General features: G+C 54.0%; 1 protein-coding gene and 1 long non-coding RNA gene across 2 annotated transcripts; one reads left to right on the top strand and one right to left on the bottom strand.

The window, feature by feature from the left end:
- The first annotated feature begins 47 nt into the window (after positions 1-47).
- LOC138811632 (uncharacterized) lies at positions 48-1,855 on the top strand. Its single transcript, XR_011367460.1, has 2 exons — positions 48-286; positions 1,553-1,855. It is a non-coding gene; the product is annotated as an uncharacterized lncRNA (long non-coding RNA).
- LOC138811621 (delta-like protein 3) lies at positions 1,804-12,589 on the bottom strand. Its single transcript, XM_069999335.1, has 8 exons — positions 12,521-12,589; positions 12,092-12,376; positions 10,278-10,335; positions 8,204-8,446; positions 4,941-5,158; positions 4,224-4,446; positions 2,520-3,114; positions 1,804-2,056 (listed from the first exon to the last, which is right to left on the bottom strand). Exons 1-8 carry the CDS (start codon positions 12,587-12,589, stop codon positions 1,876-1,878), a joined length of 1,872 nt encoding a protein of 623 aa, XP_069855436.1. The 3' UTR covers positions 1,804-1,875.
- Between the last annotated feature and the right edge of the window lie 802 nt (positions 12,590-13,391).

Below are 13,391 nucleotides of genomic sequence, written 5' to 3'. Positions count from 1 at the left end.
TTCCACTTGGGCGGAGGCTCCAAGATCTGCCAGAATGGCCCCACCCACCAATCACTAAGGGACTCAGAGCCCAGGGCTCCCATTGGCTACTGTGGACATTCACGGGGTTCAGCTGGCTATCAAGTGTGGCCCTGAAGTACACATGCGCCTCGGTTGGGTGAACTAGAAGATGAAATCTGTGATCATGTGGAAGACCTTGTCCTGGGTGGGGCGTGGGGGGAGGGCGTGGCAGAAGAAAGATCAGAAAGGGATGGTGCTCTGTCAGCCTCAGCCTTGGAGACCAAAGGTAAGCCAGCACCAGAAACATGGGAGACGGGGATGTTGGTTGGTTGATGGTAGTGGTTTGTTCAGTTCTGTGGGCTTTTGTTGTTCTATTTTGCTTCTGGGCCCAGAGTCACAAGCGCCTTTGGTACTGAGCTTCACCTGCACTCAGAAATCTAGGCTTTTTAAGCCATGAAAATTTGTTACATGAAATGCCACCGTTTTCCAGACTTGGTGCATCAAGAGTTGGAAGCCAGGGCTGGGAATGTGACTTAATGGTAGAGTGCTTGCCTAGCATGCCTGAAGCCCTGGGTTCAATTTCTCAATACCGCAGAAGCAGAAAAGGCTAGAAATGGTGCTATGGCTCAAGTGGTAGTGTGCTAGCCTTGAGCAAAAGAAGTTCAAAAATAGTGCCCAGGATTCAAGACTCAGGATTGGTTAAAAAAGAAAGAAAGAAAGAAAGAAAGAAAGAAAGAAAGAAAGAAAGAGAAAAAGCCAAGTGCCAGTGTAATCCTAGCTACTCAGCAGGCTGAAATAGGAGGATTGCAGTCAGGAAAGTCTGTGAGATTCTTTTTTTTTTTTTTTTTTTTTTTTGGGGTCCGGTCGTGGGGCCTGAACTCTGGGCCTGGGCACTGTCCCTCAGCTCTTCAGCTCAAGGCTAGTGCTCTACCACTTGAGCCACAGCACCACTTCCGGCTTTTTGCTTATGTGGTGCTGAGGAATCGAACCCAGGGTCTCAGGCATGCAAGGCAAGCGCTCTACCACTGAGCCACCTTCCCAGCCCCTGTGAGATTCTTATCTCCAATAAACTACCAGAAAACCAGAAGTGGCGCAGTGGCTCAAGTGGTATCATACTAGCCTAGAGCTGAAGATCTGAGGGACAGCACTCAGGCCCAGAGTTCAAGCCCATGACTGACAAAAAAAAAAAAAAAAGTTGGAGGCCAACCTGGGACCAGTCCCAACACCAGTCCCAGCCAGCCAGTGGTGACAGCCGGCGGTGACCAAGTGTAATCCTACTGTGCGCATGGGCCTTGACTGGATAAAAATAGAGCAGTGATCCAGATGACCCTGGGTCCTTTCCAGACTGTGAAAGGTGGGAAGACAGGCCCACTACCAAAGACTGATAGCCTAGGCTGGTGGGAGAAAAAGAGGGGTTAGAAGTCCAACACTAAATACAAAACACTCAGCCCGTTGTATTTGATCAAAATAACAGCCTTTATAAGATGTCTCTGGAGTGATAGAGAGAAGAATAGGGTATAAATAACATATGTACAATTTCCACCCCTTCCAGGGAGCCCTCCAAAGTGTCTGGGGAAGAGACTGGGTCCCACCAAGGAACAAAAACATCCAGTTCTGTCTGCCAACGCCTATGAAGAGAGACAGATCAGGCCTGGAAATGCAAAAACAAAAGAACCATTAGGAGATGCCGTCCCTCAGTTTCCCCTCCTTGACCCAGAAGCAGCTCTTGGCTGAGGGAAGAGTCCTCGGGGTGACTTCTTGAGTCTCTGGATCTCCCAAAAACATGATGGCAAGGAGCCCAAATTGCAGCCAGTGCAATGCAGAACAGAATTAAAATTAGTAAGTTCTGATCGCAGAGTTTATCCTCTGAGTTTCCTATGTAAAAATCAAGGCAGGCTGAAGAAAAAGCAAGAGGCTGTCTCTGCCCAGAGCCCCCAAAGTGTACAGGGTGGGGATGAGGGGCGCTGCTACCTCCCGAGCATAGACACAAGGAGCAGATATGAGGTAAATCGACTGAGAGTCTCCATCTTCGGGGCGATTCCAATCTATAGACGAACTGTGGGAAGAAAGCAAGAAGATCCAGACCCTCAAGATTCTCCCCCGGCCACGAAACAGAACTCACAAGCAGGCAAGGGTAATTCTAGAAAGACCTTACCAGCAGAGGGCTAGAACTAAGGGCATGGGCACAAATGGTAGATCAGAGATGGAAAAATAAAAATGAAAAAGCAGCCAAGCACAGGTGGCTTAGGCCTGTCATCCTAGCTACTCGGGAAGCTGAGGATCGTGGTTCGAATCCAGCCTGGGCAGACATGTCCATAAGACTATCATCAATGAACCACCAAAAAGCTGGAAGTGGAGGCGTGATTCAAGTGGTAGAGCACCAGCTTTGAGCACAAAAGCCAAATGAGAGCGCGAGGCCTTCGAGCTTCAGCACACACACACACAAATCGGGTCAATGGCGTTTATAGGAGTCGGTGCGCACAGCCGGTAGCAAGGAGGCACAGATGGGCGCCTCTCACCTCAGACCATCCCCGGGCCCTTCCTGCGTCCTCCGGTTGTTGAGTGCATCGGGGAGCATGTGGCCTGCCGGTTCCGGGGTACCCGCCAGCAATCGGGACCCGGCATCCCGGCCAGAACCGCGACGCCTCACTTGGACCACGAAGAGTGCGGCGCCGCCCAAGCCCGCGGCCACCAGCAGCCCTAGAGCAGGTGGCAGGAGGAAGCGTTGCGGATCCGCCCGCCTCGGGCCCGGCGGGATCGCGGGTACTGCGCCTGCGCCCTGGTCCGCGCCGTCGGGGCGCACCGGGAACTCGCAGCGCGTGCCCATGTAGCCGGGCGCGCAGGCGCAGACCAGGCCAGAGAAGTGCGCGTAGCAGCGGCCGCCGTGGGCGCAGGGGCGCGCGGCGCAGGGGTCTGCGCGCTCCCGGCAGTCGCGACCGCCGAAGCCCAGCGCGCACGAGCAGCGGCGCGCGCCGCCGCCACCCTCCACGCACGTGCCGCCGTTGGCGCAGGCGCGGCTCGCGCAGTCGGCCAGGTCGTGCTCGCAGCGCGGACCCGCGAAGCCTGCGCGGCAGCGGCAGCGCAGAGCGTGGCCCAGGTCCAAGCAGAGGCCACCTGTGGAGAAAGGGGGCGGGGAGTGTCAGAGGTAGAAGAAGCGTGAACCTTGACCTTTGCCGCTGCCTCTTTCGGCTTGACTTTCCCTTAGCCCGTGCTTTTCCACCTCTTCCCTCACCTGGCTCACCTTTCCAACACCCGGATCGCATGCGCTTCCCCCCCCCAAACCCTCCATCCCAGCCCCGGTGTATTGTTGCGGGAGCCAGCCCCCTGCGCTCCTCCCTCACACCCCGAAGCAATTCCCGCGCTTCGGATGGGCAGGGAATGAGCTCTTGGAGATGGCACTCTGACAGCTTGTGGGAACCCAGCATACAGGGCCCAGCGATGGCCTGAGCACCAGCGGTGTTCCTAGAATCACTTGGCCCAGCGAGCACTCCGCTTTGGAGAATTCTCTACCGGATGTACCAGCTGGGGACGTGGTTTAGAAGGGCTAGGGCGTGGCTTGTGTGGTCTGGGTGTGGCCTAGGACTGGGGCGTGGTTTAAGTAGCCTGGATGTGACTTCGGATTGGGCGTGACTTGTGTGCCACGGGCGTGGCTTGTGTTGCGTGGGCGTGGCCTTGGGTTGGGGGCGTGGTCTAGGTGGCAGAGTGCTTGCCTACAAGGGAGAGACTCTAAATTCAATTTTCAGGACATGAAGCGGAACGGACAAGTGGGGAGAGGCAGGAGGCCTTCCATTTATGATCTCATTAATTTGATCTTTTATCACCTATATCAGATGAGTCTCCCCTGCTCAGAAGCTTCCGGAGGCTCCATTTCACCCCCTTTCTCCCTATTGCCCTAGTGAAGGTCCCTGGCACCTGCCAGCCATCACTGACTCAAAACACACCAGACTTAAATGCCTAACCACATCTGTCCCTACACAGAATAGGACTCCCTGTTCCATTTCCTGTTGTATCCACTGTGCCTCGATTAAGGCCGGACACCCCCTAAATTCTCAGTCAATACGTAAGAGATCACTGTGTCATTCCAAAGGCTGAGGGCTGTGTCTCCAGACCCCAGGACAGAAACATCAGTGGAAAGTCAGGATTCCCATCCTGTAATGCCTAGGCCGTGCAGAGCCCCTGCACCCCTGTACCCCAGCCCTGGCTCCAGCCCGCCAACCCCTCACCATTTTGGCAGGGCTGCAGGCTGCACCGATCCACTCTCTTCTCACAGTTGGAGCCCTGGAAACCCGGTGGGCAGTGGCACACGTAGGCAGAGTCGGGGTCTGCGCCCCCGACGCACAAGCCACCGTTGAAGCAGGGCCCGTCCGCGCATGTCACCCCGCTCACCTCGCAGCGAGGCCCGTAGAAACCCCGAGGGCAGGCACATTCGAAGGAGCCTGGCGTCTCCTGGGCAGGGGCGAGACGGCTTTGAACTCGAGGCTCTTTGAAGCAAAATCCCGCCCCTTCATCTCCATTGCTTTGGATTGCTCTCAATCCCAGCCCCAAGCCGTATGGGGGTGGGTGAGAGGCCCTGGACCTCTGTACATGAGACTCCACAGGGGGGCAGCTCTGGAAGACCCACCTCCCAGCCAATTCTGACCACTCCAGATTGCCCTGTCTGCTCTGCCCTCCCCCAACCCCTCCCCCCTCCCCCAATCCAACACTCCAGCCCCAGCTCTGAGCCTGCCTCCTCCATGCAGGTTTCTTGCAACCCCTGGCACTTACATCCTAACCCTCCTCTGAGGTTCCACATTCAGGCTGGACACCTCCAGGAAGTCCTCTGTGATTGCTACGCTCAGACCACCTCCTAAGCTGGTGTCTCACCAAGCCTAACGAGGGGCACCCCAAGAACTCCCACGGGGAAGTTCTGGTTAGAATGAGGTAGGAATGGGAATACTGACGCTACAACTGCCCCCATTGGCACACGGGTTTCCGTCACAGGGCCCAGGCCCAGGCCCAAGACATTCAGAGATGGCAGAAGGTGGGCCTCCCGGGCTGAGGCAGCTGCTGATGGCGACAGGGATGGTACAGAGGGGCCCGGTCCAGCCCTCCTGGCACTGGCATTCATCTGGCTGCTCACAGAAGCCGTGTTCCGGGCTGCAGCCAGCTCGACATGGCGCTGTAGAGACAAAGAGGAGAGAGATGGGGGGACGCTCAAGTCTGAGCCTGGAAAGAATGAGGGGTGTCTGGGATACAGGAGGGACTCCAGGACTTCCAAGAGGGTATTGGATTCCAGTAGGCTTGGAAAAAAATCTTCTTTCTTTCTTTTTGGTTCAAGACCAGGACTCTTAATTTAGTACCTGAGGCTTTTATTCATTGGCTAGTGTTCTACCAATTGAGCCATGCCTCCAAAGCCAGGAAAAAATCTACATACATTAAGAAGAAATCCTGCTGGGTGCTGGTGGCTCACGCCTGTAATCTTAGCTACTCAAGAGGCTGAGATCTGAGGATCAGATTTCAAAGCTAGCCAGGGAAGACTGTGAGAAATTTTTTTTTTTTTTTTTTTTTTTTTTTTTTTTTTTTGGTCATGGGGCCTGAACTCTGGGCCTGGGCGCTGTCCCTCAGCTCTTCAGCTCAAGGCTAGCGCTCTACCACTTGAGCCACAGTGCCACTTCCGGTTTTTTTCTTTTTGCTTATGTGGTGCTGAGGAATCGAACCCAGGGCCTCATGCGTGCAAGGCAAGTGCTCTACCACTGAGCCACCTTCCCAGCCCCGACTGTGAGATTCTTATCTCCAATAAACCACTAGAAAACCAGAAGTGGTACTGTGGCTCAAGCGGCAGAGCGCTAGCCTTGAGCAAAAGAAGCTCAGGGACAGTGCCCAGGCCCTGAGTTCAAGCCCCAGGACTGGCAGAAAGAGAAAAAAGGAACAGGAAGGAAGGAAAAATTCCAAGACACTTGATGGTCCTCTGGTGTTTGGGGAGGGGTCCCAGGAATCCCAAGGTGGAGATTTTCTCCAGCTTAAAAAAAAATCATAAGCTGAGTGCTGGTGGCTCATACCTGTCATCCTAGCTACTCAGGAGGCTGAGATCTGAGGATTTCGGTTCAAAGTCAGCCTGGACAAGAAATTCTGAAAGACCCTTATCTACAGTGAACCACCAGAAAACCAGAAGTGGAGCTGTGAGTCAAGTGGTAGAGTGCTATCCTTGAGCAAAGCAGCTCAGAGACAGTGCCCAGGACCCAAGTTCAAGCCCTATGACTGACAAAAAATAAATAAAAATAAAGTAATAAGGTCTGGGATGGTGGCTCAGTGGTAGAACACTTGCCTTGCATACATGAGGCCCTGGGTTCCATTCCTTAGCACTACATAAGCAGAAAAAGCTGGAAGTGGCGCAGTGGCTCAAGTGGTAGAGCGCTAGCCTTGAGCTGAAGAGCTGAGGGACAGCGTCCAGGCCCAGAGTTCAGGCCCCACGACTGACCAAAAAAAAAGGGGGCTGGGACGGTGGCTCAGTGGTAGAGCGCTTGCCTTGCATGCAAGAGGCCCTGGGTTCGATTCCTCAGCACCACATAAGCAAAAAGAAAAAAGCCGGAAGTGGCGCTGTGGCTCAAGTGGTAGAGCGCTAGCCTTGAGCTGAAGAGCTGAGGGACAGCGCCCAGGCCCTGAGTTCAGGCCTCACGACCGGACCCTCCACCCCCCCAAAAAAAGCAATGAAAGATGCCAGGCAGGCATTGGTGGCTTATATTTGTCATCCTAACTTTGTCATCCTAAAATCTGAGGATTGCAATTCAAAACTATCCCTGGGGAAGGAAAGTCTGTGAGCCTCTATCTCCAGTTAACCAGCAAAAAGCCAGAGGTAGGGCCGTGACACAAAGCTCAGGGACAGTTCAAGTGTTCCCTGGGATGGGCAGAACAAAACAAAACAATGAAGGAGCCCAAGTGCTATGGCTCATGCTAGCCATCACAGCACTTGGGAGGCAGAGATTGAGAGGACTGAAGTATGAGGTCAGCCTGGGTAAAACTTAGTGAGACCCTCATCCCAACTAACGATCCAAGCATTGGCATCTGTGAGGTCAGGTGTGCTTCAAGGGCCATAGACAGAAGGATCACAGTTTGAAGACAGCCCAGGGTGAAAATATGAGACCCAACCCAAAACAACTTTTAAAAGCCAAAAGGGGTGTGGCTCAAGAGGTAGGGCACTAGCCTTGCATTGAAGAACTGAGGGACAGTGCCCAGGCCCAGAGTTCAGGCCCCACGTCTGGACCCCCCCCCCAAAAAAAGGTAGAGTCTCTGCCTAGCAAGCATGAGGCTCTGAGTTCAAATCCCAGTGTCACAAAAAAAAAGAACAACAATCCATGAGGGAGCCTAACATAGTGGTTCATGCCTATAATCCCAGAACTCAGGAAGCAGAGGTAAGATGATCTCAAGACTGGGCTTTTTATGAAGACATTATCTCCAAAAGAGGAAGAAAAAAAAAAGCAGTAAGGGATTAAGAGATAAGCACCATGATAAAAAGCATCTGCCCTGCAAGCCTGAGGCCGAGAGTTCAAATCCTAGTGCTGTCAATTAATCAACCAAAAAAATAGAAATATTGGGGCTGGGAATGTGGCTTAGTGGTAAGTGCTTGCCTCGCATGCATGAAGCCATGGGTTCAAATCCTCGGTACCACATACACAGAAAAAGCTGGAAGTGGTGCTGTGGCTCAAGTGGTAGAGTGCTAGCCTTCAGCAAAAGAAGCTCAGGGACAGTGCCCAGGCCTTGAGTTCAAGCCCCAGGACTGGCCAAAAAGAAGAAATAAAAATAACAAAATACAAGAGTTTTATTCTGCATTCTCAAGAAGGGAAGGACGATTGTTGCAAGAAAGGGAATTGAGAAGTTCCTCAAGGGCTTCGAATTAGAACAACTTTGGGGTGTCGGGCTAAAGGGTGAGATGGATGGGGACCCCACAACAGGAAACAAGTGTAGGCTTCCTAGTTGGAACTACAAGAGCGCCAGAAGAGGGAAGAAGGGCTGGATGTCCCAAGCAGGGCTGGAGAAGTCTAGGGTCCTCAGTTTCCCTGAAGGTGTTTGGTTGGATGGTGGGAGGAGGACTGAGGACCATGATTGGAGCTAGAGAAGGGACCTAGGGCTCCCCAGTTCCCTGAAGGGGGATAACCTGGCCGCAGGAGGGGAATGGGAGAACAGGACCGAAGCGAAGGCAGGAGGAATGGAGCAGTGGAAGACTCACGCGGGTCCTGGCAGTGGTCTTCGAAGGGCGCGCAGGGCCGCAGTCCCGGGCCGCACCGCGAGGGGGCGCCGCGCGAGCGGCACAGGCGCGTGCACGCGGCGCCCGCGGCCGGCGGCTCGCAGCGCGCGCGGTAGGAGAAGCGCAGCTCCCAGGCACCGGCGCGTTGCACATCGCGGGCCCACGGAGCCCCCGCAGCCAGACGCCGGCGACCCGCCACGCGCGTCAGCAGGCTCCAGGCGGGCCCTGCGGGGACAATGCCAGGTCACCCCAGGCCAGGGTTGGGGAGGGGTTGTCCTCTGATCTCAAAGGGTGAGAACCTCAGTTTACCTCCCTTAGCCAGAGACCCTGGGACCTTGCAGGTCGAGTTCCTATAGTTTCATAGGCCGTTACCATGGAAACAGGTATTCTCATGGGAAAAAAAAATCTTTTTTTTTTTTTTGATCGGTCATGGGGCCTGAACTGGGCGTGGGCGCTGTCCCTCAGCTCTTCAGCTCAAGGCCAGTGCTCTACCACTTGAGCCACAGCGCCACTTCTGGTTTTCTGGTGGTTTATTGGAGATAAGAGTCTCAGAGACTTTCCTACCGGGGCTGGCTTTGAACACTGATCCTCAGATCTCAGCCTCCTGACTAGCTAGGATTACAGGATTACAGGCATGAGCCACCAGTGCCCAGATTCCCCTCCCCCCCAAGAATCTTTCAATATTGGTGGTAAGATTTCTAACACAGGACTGACACAGTGGCTACTCAAGAGACTGATATCTGAGGATCATGGTTCAAAGCCAGCTCCAGCCAGGGAAGTCTGTGAGGACTCTTACCTCCAGTGAACCACCAAAAAGTAGAGCTGTGATTCAAGTGGTAGAGCACCAGCCTTGAATAAAAAACTAAGGGACAGTGCCCAGGCTCTGAGTTCAAGCCCCAGAAATGTCAAATGAAAAAAAATTGAGGGAGGCTGGGAAGGTGACTCAGTGGCAAAGTGCTTGCCTTGCATGCATGAGGCCCTGGGCTCAATTCCTCAGCACCACATAAGCAGAAAAAGCCAGAAGTGGTTCTGTGGCTCAAGTGGTAGAGCACTAACCTTGAGCTGAAGAGCTGAGGGACAGCACCCAGGCCAAGAGTTCAGGCCCCACGACTGACAATAAAAAGAAGAAAGAAAGACAGAAAGACAGACAGACAGACAGAAAGACAGACAAAAGAAAGAAAGAAAAAGAAAGAAAGAAAGAAAGAAAGAAAGAAAGAAAGAAAGAAAGAAAGAAAGAAAGAAAAGAGAAAGAGAAAGGAAGGAAGCAAGGAAGGAAGAAAGAAAGAAAGAAGAAAGAAAATGAGGAAAAAAACTGAGGGGCTGGGAATGTGGCTTAGTGGAAGAGTGCTTGCCTAGCATGCATGAAGCCCTGGATTCATTCAATTCCTCAGTACCACATAAATAGAAAAAGCCAGAAGTGGTTCTGTGGCTGGTAGTAGAGTGCTAGCTTTGAGCAAAAGAAGCTTAGGGACAGTGCCCTGAGTTCAAGCCCCAGGACTGGCACAAAAAAAAAAAGGAGCCAGGCACTGGTGGCTCACACCTGTAATCCTAGCTACTCAGGAGGCTGAGATATGGGGATCACAGTTTGAAACAAGACAGGGCAGAAAAAGTCCCATGAGGCTCTGATCTTCAATGAATCACTCAAAAACCAGAAGTGGAACTGTAGCTTCAAAGTGGTAGAGTGCTAGCCTTGAGCAAAAGAGCTCAGCACCAAGCCTGAGTTCAAGCCCCCAGCTGCCCATATATATATATATATATATATGTATATATATATATATGTATATATATATATATACATGTATGTATATGTCTATAAAACTGCAAGAGATTCTGGGTTTCATCCCCAAAATATAGGATTTTTTTCCCCCAGTATGATTTTTGGGTTAAAGTTGTTCAACCTGTACCAAGACCAGGGACTACACCCACACACACTCCAGGGCCGTGATGGTGGTGTTGGCTCCGGGGTCCAGGGAATGCCCCCCCTGCAGACAGCCTCAAGTCACTATCCTGGACTCCCAACCCTACTGGGCTTTGTGAACCCCCACCAGACACTCACCTCCAGCCTGGTCTCCCAGCTGTTCTTTCCAGGTTTCAATGATGAGTGAGAAGGTGCCCTGATTGTGTGGAGAGAGAAGGAGAAAGAAGGCAAGACAGTAGTCAGAACAGGCACTGAGTGAAGGCCAGAGTACAAGCAGAGAGGTGGCCTTTTCCCCGGATGGAACAAGCAAGGGACAATATCAAAGGGACTGGATCAGGAAAGGCAGGTCTGCCTTGGCTTTCTTTTCTTTTCCTTGCTTTAGTGGTTTTTGTTTTGTTCTTTTTTCTTTTCCCTCTTTCTTCAGTACTGGGTTTTAAACCTAGGGCATGCTGCATGGCACTATACCACAGAGTCATGCCTTCAGTCCTTTGTGGGTTTCTTGGTCAGTCGTTGGGCTTGAACTGTGGGCCTAGGCCCTGTCCTTGAGTCTTTAGCTCCAGGTAAGTGCTCTACCATTTGAGCCACAGCACCACTTCCAGTTTTTCTGGTGGTTAATTGGAGATGTGTCTCACAGACTTTCCTGCCCAGGCTGGCTTTGAACCGTGATCCTCAGATCTCAGTCTCCTGAGTAGCTAGGATTACAGGCATGAGCCACTGGCGCCCAGCTTGTGTTTTATTTCTTTCTTTGCAGATAGTGTGTTTTTGGGGGGTGGGGTCCGGTCATGGGGCCTGAACGCTGTCCCTCAGCTCTTCAGCTCAAGGTTAGTGCTCTTCTACTTGAGCCACAGCGCCACTTCCGGCTTTTTTTTTCTGCTTATGTGGTGCTGAGGAATCGAACCCAGGACCTCATGCATGCAAGGCAAGCGCTCTACCACTGAGCCACCTTCCCAGCCCCATGCAGATAGTGTTTTGTGCTATAGCCTGGTCAGGCCTGAGTGATCCTCCTACTTCCTCCTCTAAAGTGGATGGGACTACAGGTGTGTGTGCATCACTACAGCTAGCTGTCTCTGGCTTTCTTTGTGATATGTACTTCATTCCAGGTCCCTTCCCCTCACCATGAGATATAAGAACAGTTCCACTTTACCACTGAGAAAATGAAGACTGGAAAGAGTGAAAGTTATTCAAAGGACAAGAGCACAAGAGGGGATATCAAAGGACTAGAGGTAGAGTTCAAATCCTGGTCTGTTCATGTTTGTACTTTAGGCTGGTGGAAGAGGAAGCCAGCTAGGGACCTGCCTCCAGGGGCTGGGACATCGCTCTTGGACTGGGTCTTGGAGACTGCAGTGGTTAAGCTCCTGCCTAACAAACAGGAGACCCTGGAAAGAAAGGAAGGAAGGAGGGAAGGAGGGAAGGAGGGAAGGAAGGAAGGAAGGAAGGAAGGGGAGAGGAGAGAGGAAAGAAGGAAAAAGGAAGGAAAGAAGAAAGAGAGGGGGAAGAAAGGAAAGAAGGAAAGAAAGAAAGAAAGGAGAAAGAAGAAAGAAAGAAAAAAGAAAGGAAAGAAGCAAGAAAGGAAGGATGGAAGGAGGAAGGAAAGGAAAGAAGAAAGAGAAAAGAAAAAAGAAACAAAGAAATGAGTTTTTGGAAGAATTGAGGATGGAAAAGAGGAGAGATCAGGGATCTCTGAACGACTATCCAATTTTCACTCATCTTCCAGGAACCAAAGGCAGGCTTGTGTGTATTTAGGGTTTCCAGAAAAAGAAGAATGGACTCTAGATACTTGGGGTCCCCAACGTGATCCCCAAAGAAGTTATGGACAGAATATTATGGGTCCCGTTAGGTAGGGTCTAGGAATTCGTCTCCCACGGGGCCCGGTTAGGTCTTGGAAGCTGGGGAGGGGGGGACAGGAAGGAATCGGGGGGGCGCAGGACAGGAGTGTCCAGGGTCAGGCTCACCGGCCAGGCGCCCCGAAAGGGCACCCGCAGGACCCCGTCGGGCAGCGGCAGATGGGCCGCGGGCGCTCCGGGCTGCTCCGGGGAGCCGGGGCCGCGCGCGCTGAGCGCCGCGCCCAGGGCGCACGGGGCCTCGGCGGCGGCGTCCTCCAACACCCCGGGCTTCACACACACCCTGAAGAAGAGGCGGCAGGGACCAAGGGCGCTGCAGGGGTTCTGCGGGACCCCTGGACCTGGCCCGGGTCCGAAAAAGTGAATCTGCAGCTCGAAGACACCAGCCGGCTGGGCCTGGGAGAGAGGGATACGGGGTGAGGGGACCCGGGGCAACCGGGCGGCTGCTGGCCTCGCCACCCCTCCCCAAGACCTCCAGACCCCAGACCCCCTCCCCCAGATGTCCATCCCTCCCCATTCCGTCTCCAGCCCGGCTCTGACCTGGGGTAGGCAAAAGAGCGCCGGGATCACCAACTGGGACAGGAGCGCAGACATCCACCAGGGAACCATGGCCTTTGGGGGGGGGGGGCGGGGGTCTCGGAAATCGCAGCATCTGCCTTGGGAGCCTTATATCAGAGGGGTCGGCCACGCCCCTCCAGGCTCCAGGGGACCAAAGGGAGGGAGGGAGGGGAGGAGGGAGGGAAAGAGGGAGGGAAGGAGGGGGGCGGCAGGGACTTTGCCAGCGCAACTTGGAGAAGATTCTGCCTGTACCGGCGTGAGCGGACCCCCGCCTGTGGGTGCACGTGGGGCCGGGACGGGGGCGAGGGTGGAAGGGAAAAGGCAGTGTGTGCGTGTGTGGCTTTTGCACGTGGTTAGAAGATGCCGCGTGCGCGCCCGTGCGCGCGCCGGGGCCGGGAGCGCGCGCTGAGCAGAGCAGAGCGGGGCGTGGGGCGATGGGCGACTTTCTGGGTTGTCCGTGACACGGCGTGTGCACGCTCTCCGGGCACGTTTCTGTTGAGATCCCGGACCCCTCCCTCCACCCCGTGCACCATCCCAGGAACCTGTGACTTGGTATTCTTTGCATGGTGTCCGTGTTTCCCCGCCCGCCCCGGCCCCACCGTGGGCTGCCTGCGGGTCTAGTACCGAACTACGGTGGGATGGCATTGCGTACCGGCTGGGAAGGGGTTTGGGGACTGAGATCAGCAGGCCCGAGGGTGAATTCGATGAAGATCTGGGGCTCTTTGTGGTCTCTGGGTGACCCCCACCCCCGCCCCCAGACGCCGGGGTGCCGAGGCCCCCGCAGGATCGGGGTCCCAGCTGTATGTAAATGGCGCCATCTGTGCCGCCGCCGCGCCCCGCCCCCTGGGCCGCA

The sequence above is a fragment of the Dipodomys merriami genome, unplaced genomic scaffold (genome assembly GCF_024711535.1).
Source record: "Dipodomys merriami isolate MVZ:Mamm:240054 unplaced genomic scaffold, mDipMer1.0.p SCAF_106, whole genome shotgun sequence".
NCBI classification, from domain to species: domain Eukaryota; kingdom Metazoa; phylum Chordata; class Mammalia; order Rodentia; family Heteromyidae; genus Dipodomys; species Dipodomys merriami.
Note: the sequence above shows the minus strand (reverse complement) of the source record. Positions and strands in the feature narration are given on the sequence as shown.